The sequence below is a fragment of the Schizosaccharomyces pombe genome (genome assembly GCF_000002945.2).
Source record: "Schizosaccharomyces pombe strain 972h- genome assembly, chromosome: III".
Lineage (NCBI taxonomy): Eukaryota > Fungi > Ascomycota > Schizosaccharomycetes > Schizosaccharomycetales > Schizosaccharomycetaceae > Schizosaccharomyces > Schizosaccharomyces pombe.
Window position 1 is genome coordinate 1685410 of NC_003421.2, and position 22425 is coordinate 1707834.

The 22425-nt window shown below is 38.6% G+C and overlaps 8 protein-coding genes, 10 long non-coding RNA genes and 5 other non-coding genes across 23 annotated transcripts, besides 1 other annotated feature; 13 read left to right on the forward strand and 10 right to left on the reverse strand.

Annotated features, from left to right (window-relative positions):
* The first annotated feature begins 235 nt into the window (after positions 1-235).
* On the forward strand, positions 236-3542 carry tef3 (translation elongation factor eEF3). The gene has a single exon (NM_001023275.3). The coding sequence runs from the start codon at positions 257-259 to the stop codon at positions 3398-3400; it is 3144 nt and encodes a 1047-aa protein (NP_588285.1). The 5' UTR covers positions 236-256; the 3' UTR covers positions 3401-3542.
* A 644-nt stretch (positions 3543-4186) lies between these two features.
* On the reverse strand, positions 4187-4703 carry SPOM_SPNCRNA.7463. The gene has a single exon (NR_196800.1). It is a non-coding gene; the product is annotated as a non-coding RNA (long non-coding RNA).
* On the forward strand, positions 4304-4400 carry sup9. Its single transcript is given in 2 exon segments — positions 4304-4340; positions 4356-4400. It is a non-coding gene; the product is annotated as a tRNA-Ser (tRNA).
* Positions 4408-4479, forward strand: imt07. Its single transcript has one exon. It is a non-coding gene; the product is annotated as a tRNA-Met (tRNA).
* Positions 4704-4848: 145 nt separating the features above from the next.
* Positions 4849-5333, reverse strand: SPOM_SPNCRNA.7464. The gene has a single exon (NR_196801.1). It is a non-coding gene; the product is annotated as a non-coding RNA (long non-coding RNA).
* A 202-nt stretch (positions 5334-5535) lies between these two features.
* Positions 5536-5666, forward strand: SPOM_SPRRNA.05. Its single transcript, NR_151397.1, has one exon. It is a non-coding gene; the product is annotated as a 5S ribosomal RNA (ribosomal RNA).
* Positions 5539-5747: a sequence feature (RNA overlapping with rRNA (SPOM_SPNCRNA.7465) was converted to a misc_feature.).
* A 62-nt stretch (positions 5748-5809) lies between these two features.
* SPOM_SPCC417.09C (transcription factor) lies at positions 5810-9175 on the reverse strand. Its single transcript, NM_001023276.3, has 4 exons — positions 8677-9175; positions 8107-8527; positions 7418-8007; positions 5810-7318 (listed from the first exon to the last, which is right to left on the reverse strand). The coding sequence occupies exons 1-4, from the start codon at positions 9021-9023 to the stop codon at positions 6373-6375; spliced, it is 2304 nt and encodes a 767-aa protein (NP_588286.1). The 5' UTR covers positions 9024-9175; the 3' UTR covers positions 5810-6372.
* SPOM_SPNCRNA.7466 lies at positions 6010-7020 on the forward strand. The gene has a single exon (NR_196802.1). It is a non-coding gene; the product is annotated as a non-coding RNA (long non-coding RNA).
* On the forward strand, positions 7461-8427 carry SPOM_SPNCRNA.7467. Its single transcript, NR_196803.1, has one exon. It is a non-coding gene; the product is annotated as a non-coding RNA (long non-coding RNA).
* Positions 9176-10084: 909 nt separating the features above from the next.
* Positions 10085-10922, reverse strand: SPOM_SPNCRNA.7468. The gene has a single exon (NR_196804.1). It is a non-coding gene; the product is annotated as a non-coding RNA (long non-coding RNA).
* Positions 10107-12183, forward strand: dal51 (dipeptide transmembrane transporter Dal51). Its single transcript, NM_001023277.3, has one exon. The coding sequence runs from the start codon at positions 10317-10319 to the stop codon at positions 11841-11843; it is 1527 nt and encodes a 508-aa protein (NP_588287.1). The 5' UTR covers positions 10107-10316; the 3' UTR covers positions 11844-12183.
* A 68-nt stretch (positions 12184-12251) lies between these two features.
* SPOM_SPCC417.11C (glutamate-1-semialdehyde 2,1-aminomutase aminotransferase) lies at positions 12252-14111 on the reverse strand. Its single transcript, NM_001023278.3, has one exon. It carries the CDS (start codon positions 14095-14097, stop codon positions 12781-12783), a length of 1317 nt encoding a protein of 438 aa, NP_588288.2. The 5' UTR covers positions 14098-14111; the 3' UTR covers positions 12252-12780.
* Positions 13160-13445, forward strand: SPOM_SPNCRNA.7469. The gene has a single exon (NR_196805.1). It is a non-coding gene; the product is annotated as a non-coding RNA (long non-coding RNA).
* A 142-nt stretch (positions 14112-14253) lies between the features above and the next one.
* SPOM_SPCC417.12 (carboxylesterase, type B family protein) lies at positions 14254-16078 on the forward strand. Its single transcript, NM_001023279.3, has one exon. It carries the CDS (start codon positions 14273-14275, stop codon positions 15890-15892), a length of 1620 nt encoding a protein of 539 aa, NP_588289.2. The 5' UTR covers positions 14254-14272; the 3' UTR covers positions 15893-16078.
* Positions 16079-16489: 411 nt separating this feature from the next.
* On the forward strand, positions 16490-16563 carry SPOM_SPCTRNAASN.06. Its single transcript has one exon. It is a non-coding gene; the product is annotated as a tRNA-Asn (tRNA).
* Positions 16564-16713: 150 nt separating this feature from the next.
* On the forward strand, positions 16714-16843 carry SPOM_SPRRNA.06. The gene has a single exon (NR_151398.1). It is a non-coding gene; the product is annotated as a 5S ribosomal RNA (ribosomal RNA).
* Positions 16844-17090: 247 nt separating this feature from the next.
* Positions 17091-17433, reverse strand: SPOM_SPCC417.15 (uncharacterized protein; the record flags this gene model as incomplete). The annotated part of the gene is made up of 1 exon (NM_001355929.1): positions 17091-17433. The coding sequence occupies one exon, from the start codon at positions 17431-17433 to the stop codon at positions 17302-17304; it is 132 nt and encodes a 43-aa protein (NP_001343060.1). The 3' UTR covers positions 17091-17301.
* prl32 lies at positions 17096-17525 on the reverse strand. The gene has a single exon (NR_150729.1). It is a non-coding gene; the product is annotated as a non-coding RNA, poly(A)-bearing (long non-coding RNA).
* On the reverse strand, positions 17376-18098 carry SPOM_SPCC417.16 (NADH:ubiquinone reductase complex subunit). Its single transcript, NM_001355930.2, has one exon. The coding sequence runs from the start codon at positions 17914-17916 to the stop codon at positions 17758-17760; it is 159 nt and encodes a 52-aa protein (NP_001343188.1). The 5' UTR covers positions 17917-18098; the 3' UTR covers positions 17376-17757.
* Positions 18099-18689: 591 nt separating this feature from the next.
* Positions 18690-20497, forward strand: SPOM_SPNCRNA.1218. Its single transcript, NR_150079.1, has one exon. It is a non-coding gene; the product is annotated as a non-coding RNA, possible alternative UTR (long non-coding RNA).
* Positions 18851-19148, reverse strand: SPOM_SPNCRNA.7470. Its single transcript, NR_196806.1, has one exon. It is a non-coding gene; the product is annotated as a non-coding RNA (long non-coding RNA).
* On the reverse strand, positions 19597-20672 carry SPOM_SPNCRNA.1219. Its single transcript, NR_150080.1, has one exon. It is a non-coding gene; the product is annotated as a non-coding RNA (long non-coding RNA).
* SPOM_SPCC191.01 (uncharacterized protein) lies at positions 20403-22325 on the forward strand. The gene has a single exon (NM_001023280.3). It carries the CDS (start codon positions 21052-21054, stop codon positions 21586-21588), a length of 537 nt encoding a protein of 178 aa, NP_588290.1. The 5' UTR covers positions 20403-21051; the 3' UTR covers positions 21589-22325.
* Positions 22326-22425: the final 100 nt, after the last annotated feature.

Sequence of the window (22425 nt, forward strand, 5' to 3'; positions counted from 1 at the left end):
GCCGCTTAATAGTTTTTCCACGTCGCTAACCACTAAACACCGCCAAAGAAACCGTGGATTATGGCCACCACCAAGAAGAAAACCAAAGAAAAAGAACAGTCACATTGTAAATATGAGATTTAAATACATAAAAACATATTATTATTTTATTTTAAGTACTCCTTCTGTATTTTCTTAGTTGCAAAATTTTCATTAAGAAAATCCATTCATATACAACCAGGACCTCCGCTCATCTACCAACAACCATTTCCCCGGGATGTCTGCAAAGAGTGAGAATAAGCAGTCAGTCAAAGCTCTTGAAGAGTTGTTGAAGCACCTTACTGTCTGCGATGCCGCAGAGGAAGCTGATGCTGCCAAGGCTTTGGCTTCTTTTGTCAACGGACCCATCGAAGAGCAAGACGCGCCTTCTCAAGTTTTCTCTGCTATTTCCAAGCAGTTGAACGACAAGAACGCCACTGCTCGTGAGCGTGTCTTGAAGGGTCTTGAGGCCGTTGCCAACCATGGTAGTGTTGCCGCTGATGTCGAGCCTTACTTGGTCGAGTTGTTGCCCGCCGTCATCGCCAAGGTTGCTGACAAGCAAAACGCTGTCAGAGATGCTGCCATTGCTGCTTCTAAGGCTATTGTCCGTTGCACTACCCCTTATGCCGTCAAGGCCATCGTCCCCTCTGTTCTCGAGTCCATCCACACCACTGGTAAGTGGAATGAGAAGATGAACTCTTTGCAACTTTTGGATGTTCTCGTTGAGGTTGCTCCTTCCCAATTATCCTACTCCCTTCCTCAAATTATCCCTGTTGTTTCCGAGTCCATGTGGGATACCAAGGCTGAGGTTAAGAAGCAATCCAAGGAAACCATGACCAAGGTCTGTACTTTGATTGCCAACGCCGATATTGACCGTTTCATTCCTGAGCTTATCAACTGTATTGCTCACCCCGAGGAGGTCCCTGAGACTATTCACTCTTTGGGTGCCACTACTTTCGTTACTGAAGTCCAGGCCCCCACTTTGTCTATCATGGTCCCCTTGTTGGCCCGTGGTTTGAATGAGCGTTCCACTCCCATTAAGCGTAAGACTGCTGTCATTATTGACAACATGTCCAAGCTTGTCGAGGATCCTCAAGTCGTCGCTCCTTTCTTGCCCAAGCTTTTGCCTGGTTTGTACCACATCAAGGACACCATTGGTGACCCTGAATGTCGTTCCGTTGTTCAACGTGCCATCACCACTTTAGAGCGTGTTGGTAACGTTGTTGACGGTAAGATCCCTGAGGTTTCTACCGCCGCCAACCCTGAAGTTTGTCTCGAAACTTTGAAGGCTGTTCTCGGTGAGATCAAGGTCCCCACCAACGAGGAGGTTATTGCTAAGTACGTTGCTAACATTGCTGCCCAACTCGTTGAAGAGAAGGATAACGAAAATGAGTCCTGGGTTCTCAACATCACTCCTTACTTGACTGCCTTCATTGACGAGGCCCACATTCACAAGATCGTTGAGCAACTCCGTACCCGCTCTATCGCCAAGATTCCTGGTGGTGCTTCTCATGCTGAGGAGGAAGAGGAGGGTGAGGATCTTTGCAACTGTGAGTTCTCTCTTGCTTATGGTGCCAAGATTCTTCTTAACCGTACTCGTCTCCGTCTTAAGCGTGGTCGTCGTTATGGTCTTTGCGGTCCTAACGGTTCCGGTAAGTCTACCCTTATGCGTGCCATTGTCAACGGTCAAGTTGAAGGTTTCCCTACTCATCTCCGTACCGTCTACGTTGAGCACGATATCGACGAGTCTGAAGCCGACACTCCTTCCGTCGATTTCATTCTCCAAGATCCCGCTGTCCCCATCAAGGACCGTGATGAAATTGTCAAGGCTTTGAAGGAGAACTCTTTCACCGATGAACTCATTAACATGCCTATCGGTTCCCTTTCTGGTGGTTGGAAGATGAAATTGGCTCTTACCCGTGCTATGTTCAAGAACCCCGATATTCTTTTGCTTGATGAGCCTACCAACCATCTTGACGTTGTCAATGTTGCCTGGTTGGAGAACTTTTTGGTTAACCAAAAGGATGTTTCTTCCATCATTGTCTCTCACGACTCTGGTTTCTTGGACCACGTTGTTCAAGCCATTATCCACTACGAGCGTTTCAAGCTTCGTAAGTATCTTGGTAACATGTCCGAGTTCGTTAAGAAGGTTCCTTCCGCCAAGTCCTACTATGAGTTGGGTGCCTCCGAAATGGAATTCAAATTCCCTGAACCCGGTTTCTTGGAAGGTGTTAAGACCAAGCAACGTGCTATCATCAAGGTCCAACACATGTCTTTCCAATACCCTGGTACCTCAAAGCCTCAATTGAACGACATTTCTTTCCAAGTTTCTCTCTCTTCTCGTATTGCCGTTATTGGTCCCAACGGTGCCGGTAAATCTACCTTGATTAAGGTTCTTACTGGTGAATTGTTGCCCACTGTTGGTGAAATTTACCAACACGAGAACTGCCGTATCGCCTACGTTGCCCAAGCCGCTTTCACTCACTTGGGTCATCACCCTGATAAGACTCCCTCAGAATATATCCAATGGCGTTTCCAATCTGGTGAAGATTTGGAGGCTATGGATAAGGCTTCTCGTGTCATCAGCGAGGCTGATGAGGAGGCTATGAAGAACAAGATCTTCAAGATTGAGGGAACTCAACGTAAGATTTTGGGTATCCACAGCCGTCGTAAGCTCAAGAACTCTTATGAGTATGAGTGCTCTTTCCTCGTCGGTGAGAACATTGGCATGAAGAGTGAGCGCTGGGTTCCTATGATGTCTTCCGACAATGCTTGGTTACCTCGTGGTGAACTTATGGAGACTCACGCTAAGATGGTTGCTGAAGTTGACCGTGCTGAGGCCTTGAAGAGTGGTCAATTCCGTCCCTTGGTCCGTAAGGAGATTGAGGAGCACTGCAGCCTTTTGGGTCTTGATGCTGAGTTGGTTTCTCACTCTCGTATCAAGGGTCTTTCTGGTGGACAAAAGGTCAAGCTTGTCTTGGCTGCTTGTACCTGGTTGCGTCCTCACGTCATCGTTCTTGACGAGCCTACCAACTATCTTGATCGTGACTCTCTTGGTGCTCTTTCCAAGGGTCTTAAGAACTTTGGTGGTGGTGTCGTTTTGGTCACTCACTCCCGTGAGTTCACTGAAGGTTTGACTGAGGAAGTTTGGGCTGTCAACAACGGTCACATGACTCCTTCCGGTCACAACTGGGTTTCCGGTCAAGGTTCTGGTCCTCGTATCCAAGAGAAGGAGGAGGGCGATACTTTTGATGCTTTCGGTAACAAAATTGAAAAGGCTAAGAAGGCCAAGAAGCTCACTGGTGCTGAGCTCCGTAAGAAGAAGAAGGAGCGTATGGCTCGTCGTAAGGCTGGTCTTGAGGTCAGTGACGATGAGCTGTAAGGTGTCTGCTATGAGTCTTTTAATTGTGGAATCTTACGGTCCTTAAGGTTGTTATTATGGTTTGAATTAATTAGATGGTAACTGTACTTTTGATTTAGCTAGGCTAGGAAATTAATAAGCTATTGTTCCAGTATACGACTCTAACATGTGGTAACGTATGAGTTTTTTGAGAGCGAAGTATAAGTCTCAAAAAAGATCATTGTTCAAGTTGACAATTGTTTTATCAATATAGTTTGTCATGTAAAGTGAGTGTATATGAAGACCCATAAGTGTGTACTACATGTATGTTATCAATGTAATTTCTAAAAAGCTGCTGTTAATTTTCAACTTTGGTAAGAATCGATGAAAGGCGTTCGTCGTCCAGAGGAAGACAAATTAACAGTTTAGAATGTATTTATTAATTATCCATTTTGTATATACTTTATAATGTTTTTTTTAATTATATCTTACTTGAATTTTGTTTTTCGTTATTTTTAAATTAATTTTAATTACATTTGGTAATTAATTGTCAATTGAAAATTGCAGCATAGGTATTCTTTGCTAATACTAGAAATTTGGTGAGGAACCCGGATTATTCTTAGAAAATACAAAAAAAATACAAAGAAATGAGATTTAATTAATATTTGCGACAGATTGCTTAACTGTTTTTTATATGGTAAGAGAATAGCGGAAATTTTTGATATTAAGTAGATGAAACTATGCAAATTTAAGATAAATAGCATAAGCGTATTTTTTTAGGATATAAAACAAGAATAAATATAAGTTAAAAAAATATAATTAATCCCTTTTACCAACTAGTTTTACAATTTGTATAACACAATTCAAATTCTCGAATAACAGATTTAGTTAACCTTTTACAAAAACTGTGAATATATATCACAAATTTGAGATAGCTTTCAAGAAGTCACTATGTCCGAGTGGTTAAGGAGTTAGACTTGAATCCTGTATTCTAGTCATCTAATGGGCTCTGCCCGCGCAGGTTCAAATCCTGCTGGTGACGGTATTTGTGCGCGGTAGGAGAGTGGAACTCCGACGGGCTCATAACCCGTAGGTCCCAGGATCGAAACCTGGCCGCGCAACTATTTTTTTCATTTGTTTATTTGACTTTAAATAATTTTTTGCTTAGTTGTTGGAATTGAATAATTTTAATGACTTGCAGAGCTCGCTTCAGCTTGAATTGTGAGTTTCTCATCTAATCTTAAGAGTAAATAGTTCAGAAGTGTGAGGACAAGTGATACTTTTAGCATTGGAGTTCTTTGGAAGGTTGTTGAAATAAATCAATGAGTAAACTGGTCAAGGAAAAAAAATCCCTTTTTAGGAAATTCGCATAAAAATGATATCCTAAAGTTGTAACAAGAATCAGAACTTGCAAATATTGAATATCGATCAATGCAGTTTCTCAAGCATCGTGACTGAGAAATTTTTATCCCAAAAGTATAGCATTTTTATGTTACTATCGACATTGCAACTACTGCGACTATTGCAGATTTCTCACTTAGCTGATGCTTTACACTGAACATTGAGGACTATGGGCGAGGTATTCATTCCCATTCATTGCAACGAATATTTGCCAAATGTAGAATCAATTGAATATCTGTTGTGTTTTCCACATAATAGTCTAGCAAATCATGAGAGCTATTTCAAGCTATGCCTTAATTCGAGGTTCTGCAACTGCAGCATCTGTATCGCTCAAACTCAAAAGCATTATATGGCATGGGCACCGGTTTTTCAAAGGGGCCTTATTCGCTTCTAAAGTTGCGTTTAAATATGTGCACCAAACTCCATCTTGCGATTTTGAATGGTAACATAGGTATGCAAAAAAACTCTCTAAACCGAATTCGTTTATCCTATTTTAAGCTCTGAGGAAGCATGATTCCATGACCGAAATATTTGAGACTAAATTGACAAAACTTGACAGTCGAATACTTAGTCATCAAGAGAAGCCTTTTCTTTGGTAGAAAAGTTGAAGAGAAATATACAAAAGCGTTATAATAATTGTTAAATTTTGAGTCAATCAATTAGTTAAATCGTCCAACTAGAAACTCTTTAAGGGAATATTGGCTGAAATAAATTTAAAGAACCTTTATCCATTCCCCTAATGAACGCTATAAAAATCATTTATTACATTATCGAACGTCTACGGCCATACCTAGGTGAAAACACCAGTTCCCGTCCGATCACTGCAGTTAAGCGTCTGAGGGCCTCGTTAGTACTATGGTTGGAGACAACATGGGAATCCGGGGTGCTGTAGGCTCCTTTTTTTTAATCAGTTAGTTGAATTCATTTCTAGTTATTATTTTTCATTCTTGATTGCAGACGCTATCCAGTATTTCCATAGTTATCGTTTACACAAGGAAACTTATATGAGACTGTGAAAGTCAAAAGGACTATACGTTAAAATGATTGTCAATTCAGCTTGTTTATGATACTTAAAATATTGAATTGCTAATATCCATAAAATGAAATAACGAAAATTTCTATCATACTCAGCGAATCGCAACTGTATATGTGTATGTACAGTTTTCTGTTCAATAATTCAACACTCGTCAATTGAAGCCTTTAATTCCTTTAAGAGGGTAATTAGAAACCAAGCTAAAACAATTGCTTCTAATTGAGAACCATTAAAACGGGTTTAATCTAGATAAGACAAAAGGAAAGATACAATAAAGTTAGAAGTAAAATTGTGTTAACAGTTATGCACGTTATGTATTCATTAAAAAATGCAACTGCCTATTTTTTTTATCTTTTGTTTTTTTTTTTTTGGAAAAGGATTTGGTCAAATCAGCATGATTTGATCATATAAAAAAAGGATGCAATGTGACCATGGGAAAAAGGGTTAACTTTCAGTTTCATTTGCTTTAATAGTAAATATGTTCAGTAAGGTAGACCAACTAGGAGAAAAGAATAAGGGTAAATTAAAATATCGACCTTTTTAAAATTCAGGTTTGAGTAGTTTCGAAAGAAAGCCATCATTACATGTCTCCATCGTCACTAGGGAAAATGAAGTTATCAGCGGGGAGTAAAAAGCCAAAACCCTTCGCATCATTGAAAAGTGCCTCTAGTGAGGCATTGATATTTTCATCATTCCAAAGATTTTGTAGGTTGATTTGATTATGATAATCAGCATCTCTAGGGAAGAAAGGCACCTGCGTCGAATAAGCTGGTTCGGTAGCATTAAGCCTTGATTGATATACCTCGCTTTGTTCAGCAAATGCCCGCAAGTTAGTTATGACATCCGTACTTCCTTTTAAAAGTGGAAATCTGTCGGTAACAAAATTCAAAATGTCAATAGCCGTATTCAGTTGTTCGATCGTTTGTTCAGACGGGTTGATTAGAAGATGCACCAGAATGATAAAAGAGGCGGCATGACATGAATGGTAATCCATAAATGAATAGACAGATAGAAATTTGTGCATTCTTAGTAGTACAAGGAGGTCGACAATGTGCAAAGCGGATGAATAGCAGTATGAAATTAACTTATCAGTAAGAAGCCTAGCTCCCTCATCCGTCTTACTATTCATCGTTCTTTCACGAAGCCGGTGTAGTAAGAACGGTCGGCCCATGGCAATTCGAACAATATGATAAGCTAGATGCAAATGAACGATACCTCTGTAAGACCTGCTATCTGGGCCAATGTTTTGTATTTCTAGATCAGGAGACAGTTGTTGGCGCCATGCCTCAATTTCGTTTACAATCTCTTTAATGGTAGCTGCTTTTAAGTTCGCCTTTCCATGTAGCGAGGAATACCACATGTCATAGACTTTATTAGTTAGAAGGGAAATTTTAATAGCTAAGGTGAAGGTCCGGAAGCTGGCAATGAAGTTTTGCGAATCTAAACTTTCACGGTATTCTGGAAAATGAATATCAATTTCGGAACGCACAAGACTCTCGGGCCTGCCCAGAGAAATACCTATTTTTCTAAAAGTTAAACGTTAGCATAAAATAATGAGGAGGAATAATAAAAAATTCTCTTCTTCTTCCCAGACATGAATCTTGGGAAGTTTTCAACAGCCTTACCTTTCCATGCAATATACACTCCAGAAAAGCCGTTTACGAAGTTCAGCAACATCTCCGGAAAATTGAGCATTCGCAGACTTTTTGTGCATACCATTGGCAACAGCAGCTCTCATAGCTATACCAAAGTACATGTATACAACTTCGTGTGCCAATGTTGGAGACAAATACATACCGGCTAGGAAGAAAGACTGTACTGTTTCCAACGACGATTCACTGATGACTTTGGGAAAAAGAAGTTTGGCGTTTTGGTAAAACTGAGAGCCAGGATAAGTCCAACGATCGTGATTTTCATCAGAAAGGAACTCTGGATGGCGAATGTAGGAGAATAGACTGCCCATGGCCATGCTCAGAAGAAGCATACACACAAAACCACCATCTTTTGATTGAAAGGAAGTTGGATCATCGAAAAGATGATGGACTTTTGCAGCAAACAGCTTGGTATTATAATAAAAATGGTTGTTGTCACTAGAAAATTGCCAAAATGTCATAAGTAAATAAAAAGTGATATCCTTTGGGGGTAATGCATGGATTAAAGAGGCGACAGTATTATCGGCGGGATCTAAAATATCTTCAAATGTTTTATTTCCTTTCTATTGAGAAAAACGGGTTAGTAAAGAACAGTAAAATCGATGATGCCCCACAACATAGCAAGGGTATGAAATGAAGTAGATGAATCCATCAATACATACGTTAGTGAGTTTATGCTGCACCTGAAATTCCCTGCCCTGGCAAATGATCTCGTGCACGCGAGCGACGAAGCTTTCGTTAGAGCCGGCATCTTCGTAATATGTCTGTGTCTCATTCAAAGTCACTTGTTGATAGCTTCCAAGTTCGATGTCGGTAAGTACTTTATCAGGATAGGTTTGAAGGCTTTCACTAAGCTCCGCAATCTTTGCTTCCAAGCTGGGCAAATCCAAGCTCATACTTGGCATGAGTTTAGAAAGGATGGTCTCCATATGACTGAGTCTCTGAAGATTGAGAGAAATTTCGTCTTTATTCATAAGCAATCTAGGAGGAGTTTCTATTACGCATTCTAATCCTTTTTTAAGACATCTGCCACAGGGAAAGTTACCGACGCATTTGATTTTATGCTTTTTGCATTCCACACAACTAATATTAGCATTTGAATGAATAGACAAAAAAAAAGTAGAAAAAATAAAACCAAAAAAAAATTGTAAAGTAAGGAAATAAAGAAACAACTACATAATTCAATAGATCAACTAAATAATACGAAAACAATAAATATAGTAATAACAAACAAATCAAGCAACTTTTGGTTGGAATGGCGGCTGATCGAACGCGTACAAACTAAACGTCTTTCAACTCGACCAAAACAACCAGATGCATATTTATTTACATACGCAATAGCTTTTCGAATCCTTTTTGAAGGTGGAATTCGCTCGCCTCTTCTTCTTTTCGGTTTTGAGCCTCCAGCGCTCTTCTTCCCAGTTTCTGCTGTGCTCGCGTTCGCGTTCGCGCTGCTGCTGCCAACAACAACATTACCACCCCTTTCTTCTTCCTCTAGTTGATCCTCCAACTCCATAGCTTCGCTTCTACTCATGCCACTACGACTCCTATCCTCATGGGGCTGCATCCTAGCATGCATGCAGTGAGAATGCAGCGGAACTCAAGCATTTACTATTCTAAGCTATTTATCCAAACAGAAAACCCTCGATTTTTGTGTATGGAATTCACTCCAGCAACTCCAGCTCCAGTTCTCCTCGCTCTCGGAGATCTCGGGGCCCATCCGTTAACAGTGGTTTGCACGTTTGCGTACTCGCCCATTATCTTGGAAATGGCGGCATGCCTAGCAATCCTATCCTGATAGCCCCACGGCTTCCACCGCATTTCCACAATCACTGTGCAATTTTTAGAGAAATATCACTAGCCTTTCTAAATCCGAAATAATGACCTTGATGGATGACACTATCATTTCTTCTTGGTATACCCAGTGTCTTAGTGTATTATATTTCCGGTGGCTATAGCCGACTTAGACATCTATTGCTATCTTGGTGGAATCATATCTAAGCATGGCGAGCGATCAGTACTGTTTTACACTAGTATATGTGGTAAGTGGTGATAAGCTGCGCTATGAGTGCTTGGACGAAAAATTTAAAAAATGAGTTGGGAGCTCGATGTTAGCGTTGGGATGAGGAAAAATCAACGTATGAATGATATGCGTCTTGATTTCCCCATTTCTCATCAAGAAATTCCTGCAAAGTTAGAAATGCAAGACCCAATGTTGGCTCGACTGCTTAGGAAGCGTTTCATTCCATCATTTATTTATTTTATCAAGTATTTACGGTTTTTACGCCCCTGATATCCGATCTTGGATGTTTGTTTAAACGATGAAACTTGACGAATAGATAGGAGACTGACGCATCAACTTTGCCAATTTACCTAACATTATCAAGTTCTCCTATATCTCCGGGCTCAGAAGATCTTTGGAGGAACAATGGGGTAGCACGATATCGGGTATTTAGTGCTAAAACCAGGTAGAGTTGGTAGGTATTGCAATGTTTAATGATAGGTGCAACAGTAGAATTTTTGGTATGTAGGAAAATGTGCGATGCAGTGAACATACTCGAGATTACAAACCGGGTACACCAACCGGAGGGTGGATGCCAGATAACCAAGTCAAGAGCTTGTCTGCCTGGTTTAAAAGGAAGGGATCACCTTGCAATGCTACAAGCCAATTTCATTAGTATATCGATCCTCAATAAGAAAAACAACCCGACTACACTCATTATAAGTGTTGGCGAAAATAGCTTTTACTAAATTTCATTCTCTTTTCCCTCCTCTAATTTTAATTCTTTTTTCTTTTTTCCCTTTCCTTTCTCTACTACTTTTAGACATACTACCATAATCCCGCTTAGATATTTAAGCGCCTAGCGAGAAAATGTCAAGCATCAGTATAGACGAAAAGCTGAAAGATCCCGAGAGTGTCCAAAATAAGGAAATTCTCGATGTCGACGTTGGCGATCTCTCGCCAAAAGGCGTGGATGCTGCTTTCAATTACGCCCTTGATGTCGACTACGATGAGATCGATCCAGAAACGGAGCGTAGATTGGTACGCAAAATCGATTGCACAATCTTCCCCGTCATGTGTCTAGTATACTGCATCCAATTTTTGGACAAAACTTCAAATTCCTATGCCGTTATCATGGGTCTCAAAGAAGACTTGAAGATGGAAGGTCAAATGTATAGTTGGTCAGGTACTGCTTTCTACTTGGGTTACCTTGTCTTCGAATTCCCTGCATCTCTTCTTCTTCAGCGCTTTCCTTTATCCAAGACCTTGTGTGTTTTCTTAGTCATTTGGGGTTTCTTGCTTTGCATGACCTCAGTTGCCAACTATCCTGGCTTTATCGCTCTTCGTGTGCTTCTCGGTATGATGGAATCTGCCGCCAGTCCTGGTTTCATTCTTCTCACTGCTCAATGGTACAAGCGCAGTGAACAACAACTTCGTACTTCCGTATGGGTCGCTTTTAATGGTTTGGGTCAGATCCTTGGTAGCTGCATGGCTTATGGTTTGGCCAAGAGGACCAGTCTTCCCATGAGAGGTTGGAAGCTTATTTTCATTATTTGCGGTGTCCTCGCCATTTTCTTGGGATTTGTCATTCTTGCCGTCGTTCCCGACAATCCTTTCAAAGCCTGGTTTCTCACTGAAGAAGATCGTAAGTTGGTTGTCAAGCGTCTTCGTGCCAACAAGCAAGGTGTTGGTAATAATCACTTTAAATTGTATCAGTTTAAGGAAACCATGCTTGATATTCGTACTTGGATTATGTTTGTCTCATCCGTTCTTTTGAATATTCCCAATGGTGGTATCGGTACATTTTCCTCTCTTTTAATTAAAGGTACCATGGGTTATGATACCCTTCAAACCTTGCTTATGGGTCTTCCTGCCGGCGCTTGTGAATTTGGTGGATTGATCGCCTTTGGGTTTTTGAGTTTGTTCATTCATAAACGTATGGTTTTGGCTACCATCACCACATGTATTGCCTTGATTGGATCCTGTTTGCTTTCTTTCGCTGGTCCTCCTCGTGCACAGCTTGCAGGTTACTATTTATTGATGGTTTCTCCAGGTGCCATGATTGTCATGTTCGCCATCATTTCTTCCAACGCCTCTGGTTATACAAAGAAAGTCACTGTTGGTGTTATCTATCTTATCGGATACTGTGTGGGAAATTTAATCGGCCCTCAAACTTTCAAAGCTGCTGACGCTCCTGAATATATGCCTGCTAAGAACACCATGGTCGGTTGTTATGCAGCAACTTTAGTCACATTTCCTGCTCTTTACTATGTTAATTGGAGAGAAAACAAGCGTAGGGATCAATTGGCTGCGGAGGGAAAGATTGAGCATCGTCCCAATGCTGAATTTGAAGATCTTACAGATTTTGAGAATCTTGATTTCAGATACACTTTATGATTTGTACACTTTGCAGGTCATTGCTTTCTAATTATTGTATACTACTAATGAGTGTACGGAAACTACCGTAATAACTTTTCATTCGAGTTATTAAAGCAGGTTTTAGTCGTATATTCCGAAATATTTCTTTCTTAGCTGGAATACACTTTTAAGAGAAAGAAAGTTTCTGTTTTTAGGAACACTATTCCTTTTAATTATTTTGATTTTCCTTGTCCATGGTTTCTTGTTTAACTTGATGTCGTCGATTGACATATTGTGCTTGTATGTTTAGCTTTATTATTAATTTTTGTTATTATTTTCTTATTACGACTTTAATAATATACTCGTCTTACGAACGTTACTGAATACTGTAGATTTCCAAGTAGCAAAAGTCCCCGAGACTTTTTCTCGGAAACTCACAATATTTAAGATAAATTTAGCCTTCTATACATATATTAATCAACCTAAACATCAATTGTAAATATCTACGAACCAACAAAGAAAACTAGAAGAATGCAAATGTCAAATAATCAGATCATAGACAAATTGCTGTTAAGAATAACCTCAAACAAAGTTTGAGCTTCATAGCGACTTAAAAGCCTGATTTGAAAGTTTTAATAAACTATTGTCACATTTCAACATCTTCAAATAGGGCAGTATAAACTTGTCACTTTCGTCTGCTCAGTTTTAAGCTCCAATTCATTTAACTGAAATGCCTATGATGGAATATTTCTCATATAAAGTAATCATTTACATTTATTTTGTGTTGTGGAAATCCTTAACCATTCCATTTCATCATAACAAAATCAAAATTTCATATAACCTAAATAGTAGTTAGTCAACATTGCAAGAAAAATGAGTGATTCATCGCCTCAAAAAAAATTCTAAATCTCTTTTTTTTTTTTGTTTAAATTAGCAAAAAAATAGAATATAATTTGCCAATCCAATAATATAAAATTTATATTCTAATAAGAGACATCCTTCTATGAATCCATGCTTTGATTGTTAGCTTAAACGCTTCCAATTCGGATTCTGTAAGGACAAGTGAAAGTGTAATCATCCCCCGGCGAGCAATCCAAAAACCTTCCTTTAATAAATCCATCCACAAAAGATCTTTAAGTTCAATAACCTCACCAGCCGTATCATTGTAAGAATTTACGCGACCAGATTCAGTGAAATGAATGTTCATAATAGATCCTAAGCCTGTAATAGACATCTTGGTATTATGGCAATAAGACTCAATATCCTTGCGGAGCCCATCCCCTAACGCATTGAGTCTTTTTACTGCTTCGGGTGTATATAATTCAGTCAATCCAACGTATCCAGCTGTCAATGTAAGGGTGTCGTTGTTAAAAGTACCAGAATGAGATAAAGAACCTGGTAATCGAGGATCGAAACAACTCATAATATCGGCGCGTCCACCAAATGCACCAAAAGGAAGGCCACCACCCAAGTATTTGCCCAGCGTAGTCAAATCAGGCTTCAAACAATAAATTTGCTGTAAACCGCCGGGGCTAAGTCTTGAGGTCATAACCTCATCCAATATAAATACAATGTCATTTTTCTCACACTCTAGCTGAATCGTCTGCATAAATTCTTTGTCGGCTGGAATTGCACCACCCGCTCCTTGCATCGCTTCTACAATTACAGCTGCAATGTCTTGAGAAGAGTTCACCAATTCCTTAAATTGTGTGCTATTGTTGTATTCACAGAGAATGAAATCTTGACTATCCATATTGTATGGTGAAATACCATGCGCAAAGCTCAATGGACCGCCATGATAACCTCCATGCATTGCGATTACAGCCCTTTTTCCAGTGAATTTCCTAGCAGCAATTATAGCAGTGATATTGGCTTCTGTTCCAGAGTTGCAGAATCTTATTTTCTCAATGCTGAGAAAGCGACTTTTCAACGCTTCTGCGTAGTTTAGCTCGCAAGTAGTAGTTCCTCCCAACGAAATTCCAATTTCGTCGAATCCCTGCATAAGCGCTTTTTTTATCACAGGATTAGAATGGCCGTAAATACCAGCAGTTAGCTCATTAAGAAAATCCGTATACTCATGTCCATCCACATCTCGAAGTTTCGACCCATATCCAGCTTCAATGAAAATAGGGAAAGGAGCTCCATGAAGAACAGTTCTAGTGTTTCCGCCTGGCAAAGAATCACAAGCCTTGCAATGGAAATCATTGGATTTCGGATTTCTCGCAATGAATTGAGCCTCCGACTTCTCCTTGGCTAAACTGAGGTCCGATATCTCAGAAACCATATTTCTCATTATCGAGAGTCAATAAGCATGATAGTCAACAAAATGGGTATCTTATATCTTTGATCCAAATCTAAGGAACACGGTTAGTGTACCCGATCCAGAAATCGGCTGCTGTACCCGATATTTGGATCGTTAAAAGGAAGGTTTTAGGACGATAAAGATATTATTGTTGAAGAATTAGAAAATGTATGAGTCTCCAATTATCTTAGGCTCCAAGCCTTGCACACTTAATATCCCTGGAATGGGTGTGCTGCATGGATTGACTGTTTTGGATGAAAACGGTAAAGAGAAATGTCATAGATTCACCGGCATTCGTTACGCCAAACCTCCAGTGGGGAAATTGAGATGGAGAAGACCTGTTACACTTGAAGACGGTTATGACTATAGTGGGGATTACAACCAATTTAAAACTATATGCCCACAGCCTTTTTACAACAATCGCAAGAATCAGGTTCGTAATCCAGATTTTAAGTATGATGAAGACTGTTTGTTCTTAAATATTTGGGTCCCTGCTGGAGAGAAACCAGCTGAAGGTTGGCCTGTACTCTATTTTATTCATGGAGGATGGCTCCAAGTAGGAAACCCTCTACACTACAGACAGTGTGATCCACAGGATTTGCAAGCAGATGGTTCTCCAGCTAAGTTCATCTTGGTTTCACCGGGCCATAGACTTAATTTGTTTGGGTTCCTTGCTGGCAAGGAACTATTGGAAGAGGACCCTAAAAGCAGTAACTTTGGATTTTGGGATCAACGTCTGGGCTTGGAGTGGACCTACAAGCATATTGAATCGTTTGGCGGCAATAAAGAGAACATTGCAGTTGGCGGAATTAGTGCTGGATCATACAGTGCATTGTTCCAACTGATTTACGAAACCTATCATCCTGAAGCTAACCAAATCATTAAGCGCGCGTTACTCCTATCAAATGGATTGTCAGTTCAACCCAAGTCAGTAGAGGAATCTCAAATTCAATTCAACGAGTTAGCCCAAAAGTTTGGCATTCCATTGGAACTGAGCAGTGCGGAAAAGCTTGAGAAACTTCGGGCCATTCCCTTTCAAGATTTAGCAGACAATATTCTGAATCTTCGTTTGCATACATTCAGAGCTGTTACAGATGGAGATTTTGTAAACCCAAACACTTTTAAAGATATATACGACGGTACTTTTGGTAAAAGGATAAGAGATTCTGGTAGAGAGTTGATTATTGGTGAAGTAAACAACGAGCATTCCATTTATGCAAATACAAATCCACCAAAGTCCAAGGAGGATTTGTTTAACCAAGTTAACAACTATTATCCAGAGAAGGTTACCAAAGCACTCTTAGAGTTGTACCCCAAAGTCCCCGATATGGAAGATGAAAAGGAATACTTAGCAGCCATTAAGGCCCTTTTCGGAAGCATCGTCTCTGACATGCAAGTCTATGCTTCCACCAGAGTTTTAATTAATGGACTCGTTAAAGGCGGAGTTCCCTTGGAGAAAATATACAGGTATCGTATTGCTTTCAGAGGAAAGTTCTTTGATAAGTATGAACCTCCCGAGAGTCTTGTTCCCCATGCTGGAGATTTAGGTCTTTGGTTCTACAATGTTGTTGATGGTATTTTACCTGAGGAAATCCCCATTTACAAAGCATGGCTAAAATCTTATGGAGAATGGATGTCTACTGGCAAGACAGATTGGGGCACAACGAAGACCGAAGAGTATCGTTTGTTGGATGCAGATGGCACCATTAAAGTTGTGGACGATGAGAAATGGGACTGGGGTCTTAAAGTTGGCCGCACTGTTGCTGGCGTATTTGGTCTTAATTAAGTGAGCGGGTTCTCTCCAATGCTAAGATAGCATTTCAGCAACAAGGGGTCTACATTTAATGATGTGAAATTTTTTTTTAGACCTGACTTGTAATCGAATTTGAAAATACCAAGACGTCAGCAAGCTTTTTGTTCAATTCACCAATGTCTAATTTAGCTACAAGAAAACTCTTTGTTTCACGATTGCCGTGTCATAAATAACCTTGTATCTTTTAGCAAACAAGTCATGCTTAATAGATAGTTGTTTGTAAATAATGTTAGAAATTTCAGTACCTAATAAACTTTCATTAATGTTCGTTTTTCTCAATAAAATCTTGTTGATTAAAAGTTTCATTTCAATTCATCTATTCTTTCAGTAGTGTTGTTTCATCATGAGAATATTAACACTGTTTGTTTTCCATATCAAGATGAGCAAGTTCAATTAAAAGTTGGTTTTTAGGTTCATGATTAACTGTGATACAAAATGGATGTCTGGTAGTTTAAGGATAAAGAGTCGTTAGACCATAAACAAATTCTATTATTTTTTCTTCGTTGGTGGTTCAAGTGAAGAAAGTTGTATAACCTTCTGTAAGACATAATACTGTGGATAATAACAACAGGTCGGGTAGCATAGTTGGTTATTGCGCACGACTGTTAATCGTGAGGTCGAGGGTTCGAGTCCCTCCCTGACCGGAATTCTTTTTATCTCTTTGAAAGTGTTTTTCTTTTTTTTTAATGTGTTTACTGTTATAAGTATGAATTTAAGTCATTGTTTATAGCAAAATACCAACTATAAATTTTTGTTTAGTTTACACAATAAAATCTACCTTTATACACTGCGAATGTCTACGGCCATACCTAGGCGAAAACACCAGTTCCCGTCCGATCACTGCAGTTAAGCGTCTGAGGGCCTCGTTAGTACTATGGTTGGAGACAACATGGGAATCCGGGGTGCTGTAGGCTTCCTTTTATTCTTTTTGCTTTTTGTTTTGAACTATTTTTTTTTTTTTTTCAAACTAGTTATTTAACTAATGTATCCATATACAACTAACACTGCTCTACCATTGTAATTGTTCTGGCTATGGCATTGCCAATTTCGCATTGTATTCAACTATATAACTAGACATTGCAAGACTTGAATCGCTATACAAAGTCTATACTTATTAAACAAGTATCACTCGCTACACTTACTCATACATTTTATTTACACAACTTTTTAATATTTGGAAAAATAAAACATTAATCAATATTAAAACTAACAGTACAAAGGAATATTAAGGATTATAATAATGGACAGTGCAAATTGGAAAAAAAGAAGCAAAGAATGCAAAATTTAATAAAGGCACATAATAAAATTAGCAAAGTGTTACACAAAATCCAATTCTTCTTTTTTTTTTTTTTTAAGAACAAACAAGTATGAAGAATGGAAATTCAAATGCAAAACAGAGCAATCAAACAGACAAGGGGGTTGATGAAATGGTTTTCACAGCAATGATGAGAGAAATGAATGTGAATTATAAACAAACGAAAAAAAATTCCAATCGCAATAATTTTTCTTTTCATTGCAAAATGGTTTTAATTCTGTCATCAAGAGAAGCTGTAAAGCAATTTATTTCAATGCATAAAATTTCAAAAACACAGAGAAGTGTGCGTTTTTAAGAATTCAAACAAAGCTTTTTAACAGTAAAAAATATTTGTTCTTTTCTTTTCATTTTAAACGAAACGAACAAAGTATGTTTCCATCCAAAAGGCGCTAGCATATTTAAAGACGAATTAGGATTGATCAAAGTTGATAAGAGGTCGATCCAAATCGATCAGAGTCGATCATAATAATCGGACACATGGCTATGTTTCGATCGCGCCAAATCAATAAAAACCCAGGTGGTTTTAGATGGTACGACGAACGGTAGGATCGATATGAACATTGGGGTCTGCGAGCAATTTCTTGCCCATGCTATATGTAGCAAAGCCAACAGCAGTAGCTACAGCAGCACCTAAAGGATAGAGTTCGACGGGGACTTTACGAAGAGCAGCACGGAAAGGCATGATGAATGTAAAAAAGTAAGAATGTAAAGAAATGAGAGTTTTTTTAGAAAATCAAGAGAATTTGTAAAAAATCGTAGACTATAAGGTATTCGGTAGAGTACGTTATAGAGACTAACTATATGAAAAGTTTGACTTGACTTAAACCAAGTGAAGTGAATGTAAAGATGGGATGTTGAATTGATGAACCAAAGACCATCAATCCAAGGCCTTTATATAGAAAAAAAAAATTCTTAGCGACTCTTCCATCGAAGCGAGCAAGCGGGCCACCAAAAATGGCAGAAACCCAATAAACCAACGAAAGGCGGCGAAACGACCAACGTAAACATTCCATTGGAAGACAGGGGTTTACCCCACAAAATCGACGTCAAAGAGAAGTAGATTGATTAGCTTATTTTAACGTAATGCACAACTAGACACGGAACTTTTCCGCCAATAACGGAGTGGCGCGTTCCTCCTTCTTACCGAAAAATGTCGCAGTAGCCAATCCACTACATCAGCGGCAACCAATCCGATGCGACAGCAGAACCAGCCAACTTGTTAGTCCGAGAATGACGTGGGCAAAAAGTGGAGAGTCGGGGGATGGAAAGGGGAGGACCTCATTTTTATGATATCGTATTAAGGAGGTGAATGAGAGGAGAGACTAATGGATGCAAAGTAGAGGGGGGAGGGAGTTTGAGAGGAGAGAAGAGGTAGAATAGGGACATCAAATGTAGTACGTTATAGTATAAATTATATCAAGTGCGTTGGAATGCGCCAAGTATGATGAGAGGAAGGATTTTCATTAGAGAGAGAGAGAGAGAGCGAGAGAAACTAGTTAGTTTCTCTAATAGTTAATAGTAAATAAAAAGAAAAAGCCGTTTGTAGAGAAGATCATCCAAGAATTATCGTTTACCTTTTTTGAAATCATTAATCTTTTAAATTTATTTATTTTTTTCTTAATATCGTTATTAATACACTCATACTGGAATTCTACTTTTGCCAAGATATCATTTTTTCATCATCCACCTTTTCCCTTGAATGGCGTAAAAAAAAAGTTGCAGAATGGCATTCCGACATGCTCGTAGTTTGCGTTGCATTTCATTTCCAAAACGTTGCTTTCCATCCTATAAGTCATAATGACTGCATGACTGGTGGAAAAAGGGAAAAGAATGAGAAAGGGAAGCAGAAGTACCATAGAAGGAATAGAATGCAGAGAACCGAAAACGGAATATAAAGAGTATTTGGGGGGATTTAAATTTTTTTTGAAAAGACTTACATTTTGAGGGAATCACATGAATCCCAACATATGGCTTTTTCATATTTATCCATACTACCAAAAATTACCCATTTTTTATCTATATATGGAAAAGAATATTAAAATAGATTTTTAGGATGCTTTCTTTACATTTCCTTATATTATGATTGCTACAGCTTTATGGATTGTTATGATATTTTTTACGATGTTCTATATTTCCTTATATAACGATTGCTAGAGCGTTAATGTTTGTTATAACTGTTATCGAAATACTTAAAAAGACGCACAATATTTTTTTGCGATTTAGAGTTCTTTCATTAGCTGCCTCGTAACACGCTCCATAAAACACATTTTAACAAACCTCTCGCTAAACAATTATACTGTTACACAACGTTGTGTGTATAAATCTTTTGATACTGTATTTTTCGTATTTTGAAGTTCCTTATACATTTTTTTAAATATTTTTGCATAGTGTCTTTTGTCTCGTTATCCTATTGTTGTTTTTAATATTCTCTGTCATAGTAGCAATTTTCCATTTTCTCTCTTTCCAACAAGTCATCAAGATGTCAGCTTGTAAGTTTGACATGAATACATGAAAAGTTTGAAAGTAGTAGGTGACGACTTTTCATTCCATTTACACTCTTAGTGAAGATTTCGCAATGCTCTATAAAATCCCATTTACCAATCTTCTCCCTATTTCCTGTGCCACGAGTCAATCGCTCGTTTCCTCCCTTATCATATTCGTTGGTATAACTCATCGCTTGTACTTGTACCAAAATCCCTACGGAGCCTTATTTGGTTGATCATTTCACATTCGTCTGTAAAAACAATAGAAGCTAGACGCTTCCCACAAAGGAGAGATTTCTCGACAACTACTATGCAACATGAAACTTTTTGTTGGAAGCTATGGCGACTAAGTAAAAACAACTTGTTGAAAAAGTGTCGTCTTCAGTACGCAGGGTGTAAATGAATTAGCTAGTCAACAATATCTCCACCTTTACTGTTCTTTACAGGAGGAAAAAAAAATACCGTCCTTCATCTTTCGAATGTCTAAACATGTTTCATTAAAAAATCTCGGTCTGTAATATCAATAACCTTGAAAAACCAAGCTCTTTGACTCTCATTCTCATTCCCTGTTTAACGACTCGCTATGACACGCTATTCTTAGAATGGCTTCCCCACACTTCTCTCCACGTCACTTACGTATTCTTTAGACGATCAAGGCTGTAGCGCTGCCAACTTACCTTCCGTTAGCATATTACCCATTCTCCTACTGATTTGGTACACTAACAAGCACTGCTTTTATTTTCCTTGCTTCAGGTTATAATAAATCTATCTTCTGTGATAATTTCTTGTGTTTCGCTTTGGCTTGCTCAACTTTCGATTTACACCCTTTCCTTACAGTATTGTGGCTTGCAAAGTATTTTCTTGGCTGACGATTCATTGAGAATTCATTGCAAACTGAGTTTGATTGTTTTAAAAGAAACGGAATTTAGTTTGTTTTCGAAATTTTTTTTTTTTTAGAAGAAACACTCTTCTACTTACGTATTGAGGAAAATTCCGTCGAATCTTTCGGGTGATTCCGCAAATTAAAGTCTTATTATCCGAAATCTTTTTCTTCTAAAGTTTTCTGTTCATTGATACATACACATCTTTGTTGGGGTTCTTAACTTTCCATTGTTTGTGTGTCTTTTGATTTCTTTAACTTGTTCAAGAATTTTTTTTGGCTCGTTTCATAAATATTCTTACTTGGTTGAGATTTCTTAATCTTCCGTTCAATAAAACCATTAAATATTAAAACGTTTTCCTTTTTCTTATAAGCTTCTTTTCTTGTTTCTTGTGAAACTCTCAACTACCGAATTATCTTTACTGCTGTCCCCTGCTTTTTTCATAGTTCAACAATGGTTACTCGTCGTCTTAGTACAAATGTCCATATCGACTTACAGCCCATTCGTCAGGGTATCTTGCTTCCTTTTCACGACAGACCGGCTGAGATGAGGGACCTTGCTAAATGCAATGATCAGTTTTTTCGCAACGTTCGGGACACCATCAGCGAACCAAAGTTTACACAATTGATGGAATTATGGCTTGAAAAGTCTCGTGCGGAGGTTCCAGACGCTGATTTTCTAATGACTACCCGAAATATTATGTTATCCTTTCCCAGCAATGAGGAACAGGGTCATCAGAGGTCGGCGTCACATGGCTCTACTTCATCGGCAACATCTACTCCAAAACGTCTGAGTATCTCTTCTATGGACCCTGCCAGGATCCATTTGTGGAGACAGTTTTGTAACGTTGTAGGATACGATATGCCTACTCCTGGAGAACAAAAAGAAGCCCCTCCTTCGCCGGCTCAAGAGGCAATTCCAGAGTCGCCTGTTGAAGAGGCTATTGCAAGTGATAGCGATGAAGAAGAAGAAGAAGAAATTAAGGCTTAGAAAATTATAGCAGACTTTTTTCGTTTTTTTTTAAATCCATCAAATGCTTTCCCGCCTCTTCTTTACTAGGTATTTTTTTTATTGTTTTCTCACCCTGTTTAATTTTTTTTGGGAAGCCATCCTCTCTAGAGTACCTTCATAATTGATATTTTCAGGCTCTCACCGAGTTGGCTCAAACTCGAAATGGAAATCTTTAAAATCAATTGAGGGAATTGTTTCCTATGTTCTTCAATTGACAGGAAAATCTTTTATGTTTTGTCCTTATGGTGAAACTACACTTTCTTTTGTCCCGACAACCCAATAACGATTCGGCTTATTACTTATGGAAGAGAATTCTACTAGAGCTGAAACCCTTTTTTTTAGTTGTGAAACTAAATTTTATGATTCATGATACTTACTCCTTAGCCATCTGAAATGTTCTATGGCTATTTTTGTAACGATTTTAATTATTGTGATGCTGAACGTTTATGATGACTTGCGCGGGTTATGACTTAAATAGGCCTAGTTTTACGGCAAGTGATCTTTGTCTTGGTATATGTTATATGATTTTCTTGTTCGTGCCCTTATTTTCGAAAACAACCCGTATGTGAGTAGCCGCCAATTATGCAAGTATTATTGTTGGATTTGATAATGAGATTCCTTTTGTTTGGTTAGTTCAAGTGAATAACAGATTTCTCATATTCATATTTTCCATTGTAGTAGTAATGTTATTACCAATATCAGAATGAAGCTTCTCTTACAGACATTGTGTAATTATCACTCATACGTACTATCGATATTGATGTACCTAATTGTGCAGTTATCTTTATATTGCTTTCTTTACTCGGCTCTTCAGTA